At 46.0% G+C, this 3,151-nt stretch overlaps 1 protein-coding gene across 1 annotated transcript; it reads left to right on the forward strand.

Annotated features, from left to right (window-relative positions):
- Positions 1-514: 514 nt before the first annotated feature.
- Positions 515-1,714, forward strand: DFL_007094 (uncharacterized protein; the record flags this gene model as incomplete). The annotated part of the gene is made up of 1 exon (XM_067636622.1): positions 515-1,714. One exon carries the CDS (start codon positions 515-517, stop codon positions 1,712-1,714), a length of 1,200 nt encoding a protein of 399 aa, XP_067488220.1.
- Positions 1,715-3,151: the final 1,437 nt, after the last annotated feature.

The raw sequence follows: 3,151 nt of genomic DNA on the forward strand, positions 1-3,151 counted from the left end.
TAAGTTTTCTATTAGAAGGCTTCAACTTATTGCTTGCCTGCTACAATACTACCTTTGCAAAGCCCCCTCCTCTTCGCGCTACTCAAAGTAAAACGGTTCCGGGCTAACGAATGGCCGCCACTTCTCTCGGTCTCTCTCTTCTGATTCAGCTCATAGGACTTGATACCATCTGATCACGTCGGAGCGAAACGATCAGCAAGTAACAAGACGAAGGCTCATCCAAAGTCTCCCGAGGAATATCATCGGAAGACTTGCAGTGACCCTTCGTCTGGTCTAATAAAAAGTTGGTAAGTCTTAAAATTTATCCGCATGACTTTGATATCTCTCCCATCTTGTTGTGTCTTAGAAACATGCGCTATCGGCTCTTGTTTTCATATACCCTTCCGCTTTTCTAGCACCAGAGACTAGTCCAACTAGATCCTGCAGCATACGTACATATAAACTAAACTTGGCCAACAAACAACTGACTCCGAGTTTTCTATATCTTCTACAGGTATAGCTTTCCATAATTCCTATGGATTACGCTCAGCAGTTCCATCAACAGCAGGTCCCGGGTCAACAACATCACGGCAACAGTCAACCTCAGAGCGCAAGCTTTGCATCCTCCTCTCAGCTCTCTTCTTCTACCATCACTTCTCCTCAATCAGCAATCCATCCTTCTCATCAACAATCTCCAGTAATTCCATCACATCCCAACATGCTCTCCCACCAGCAGTCTTATCATCCTGCCCCTCACCAGTATGCTGCCGCACTGGCGGCCGCTACAGGTTCTGGGGGTTATCCTTCATATATGCCTTCCGAAAACCAGATGCAAAACCAAATGGGAAAGCCTTCGGCTGCTCCAAGGGCCGGCGGTGCTAAGGTAGTAAAGCAAGACCGTGCCGCACAAGTCCAGAGATCCCCTCAGACAATGCCGGGAGCACAACCACCGTCTGGCCCACCTATGGCTAACATACCCCCTCAAAACCAGTCTCCAGTAACAGCACAGCGGCCCGCCGGTCCAGTTGGAAGGAGAATGTCGACCCAACAGTCTCCGACTGTTCCAACCAACCCAATGCAAGGACGCCTTTCGATGTCCGCTCAGGGCCAGCCTCCCATGCCACAAATGATCCAGCATCAGCAGATGCAGGCCCCTCCCCCCCCTCCAATGCAACAGGTCCCTCCGCAGCCCCAACCAGAGATCGCTCCAGCGGAAGATGCACCTCTCTATGTCAACGCAAAACAGTTCCACAGGATCTTGAAGAGAAGAATTGCGAGGCAGAAACTCGACGAGCAACTCCGGCTGACTTCTAAGGGACGTAAGCCATATCTTCACGAATCTAGACACAACCATGCGATGCGGAGACCTAGAGGACCCGGAGGGAGGTTCTTGACGGCCGACGAGGTTGCTGAGATTGAACGGAAGAAGAAGGAAGAAGCCGGTGAACTTCCTGTCGAGGAAGAGGTCCCTGCCCCGAAGGACAAGCGCAAGGATAGTCATCCGACTTCGACACCCGTTCGACCGCCAGCGAACGCCGCTGCACCGGCTTCATTGAAGAGAAAGGCTGGAGACGGTGGTGAGGGAGGTTCTGCAAAGAAATCCAAGGCAGGATCCGGAGTCGCCGTTGAACGCAAGATTGCCAATCTAACAAAGAGGATTCCAGCACCACCTCAACCCACCCCAACCTATGACAGTGAAGGTTCTCACGATGAAGATGACGACGGCGACGAATGACTGTCACTAGAGACTCTTACTTTAACTAATCGTAAGAACTCTAGCTCGTGAGTTCTAGCAAACACCAATATACATTCGTTGCCTGCGACTACAGCTGTTCGAGTCTCTAATATTTTTGGATCCACCCGATATCCACCCACTACTCCCTCTCATATACACAACCTTTAACCTCATCCCTTCCTTACACAATATTTCCTTTTTTTTTTCTTGTATCAAAGTTCTTTGCTTTATGATTGTTGACGAACTTACGATTCTTTGGATCGAACGTACGGTATTTCAAACCGACCGAGGCCCAAATATCACGACAACCAAAATCTCCTTCCATTATTACACACAAAAAAGAACAGCTGCTCGCCGCACCCAAAAAAAACTCTTGTTGGTTTTTTTCTTTTTCATCCTCGTCATCGTTTCTAGAAACTACACAAGCCGTGCCGACGCACATTCTCCTCTGTGAACTTACAATTCCTCCATCCCGCCATATTCCCTACATACTCTCTTATCACGGCATGGTTTGGGATCTAGTATTGACTGGTCACATACCATGGCTCTTACTCTTCAGTCGGTAAATACATTTTTCGGGGAGGATATAAACAAGAAGGGGATGAGATAACTTTTTGGTTTATTCTTCATTTCAGCATAGCATGGATTCACTGGGTACTCTTGACTTTTTATTGACTTATTCGTTCGAGTTATTACAATGCTTTTATGTTATCGTTTACGTTTTGGTGGGATACTTTCTGTGATTGTATTACTGCTCTTGCTTGGTCTTTGCTCTTTTCTGGTTTCTTGAACAGCATCTGCCAGCGCGTTTTTAGTCGTTTAGTTTTATTCTTCTTTTTCTTTAGTAATAAATTTCCTTTGGTCGGGAAAACAAATCTTCACTCTGGAATCTGCGCGTTGGGTTCTTTCTTTTTTATCACTGTTGATTCTTTTGCTCCCGTTTTGCGATTCTGGGAGGTATTTTCAAAGCGTGGCCTTTTGATATTTCCTTGCGTTTTCTTTCTTTCTCTTTCTCTTTCTCTTTCTCTTTCTCTTTCTCTTTCTCTTTCTCTTTCTCTCTCTCTTTCTCTCTCTCTCTCCCTCTCTCTTTATGTATTATTTTCCTTATAACAACATTACTTTAGTACTCTCCTAGATCCTGCCCGAATATAGGGAAGAAATTGGAATCCAGGGTTATTTGCAAGTTCCTTGGGCTTCATCCTGCTCTCCTCAGCTCTTTGTTAAGCTTCATCTACTTGCTTTACCACTTGTACAATCAGATCGCTGTTCGGCTCTTACTCGAAGGAGGGGAAAGGAATATGGTCACATCTTCTTCTGCATCGAGTTCGGTATAATATCTAAGGGAAAATATTTCTTTCATCGTTTCCTATTATCATTTCTACGTTTCGGATTCTATCGGAGGGCATGGCAAGGCATACTTTTCATGTACTGGGTTTA

Source organism: Arthrobotrys flagrans (assembly GCF_004000055.1).
Source record: "Arthrobotrys flagrans strain CBS H-5679 chromosome Unknown unitig_8, whole genome shotgun sequence".
Classification (NCBI taxonomy): Eukaryota; Fungi; Ascomycota; class Orbiliomycetes; order Orbiliales; family Orbiliaceae; genus Arthrobotrys; species Arthrobotrys flagrans.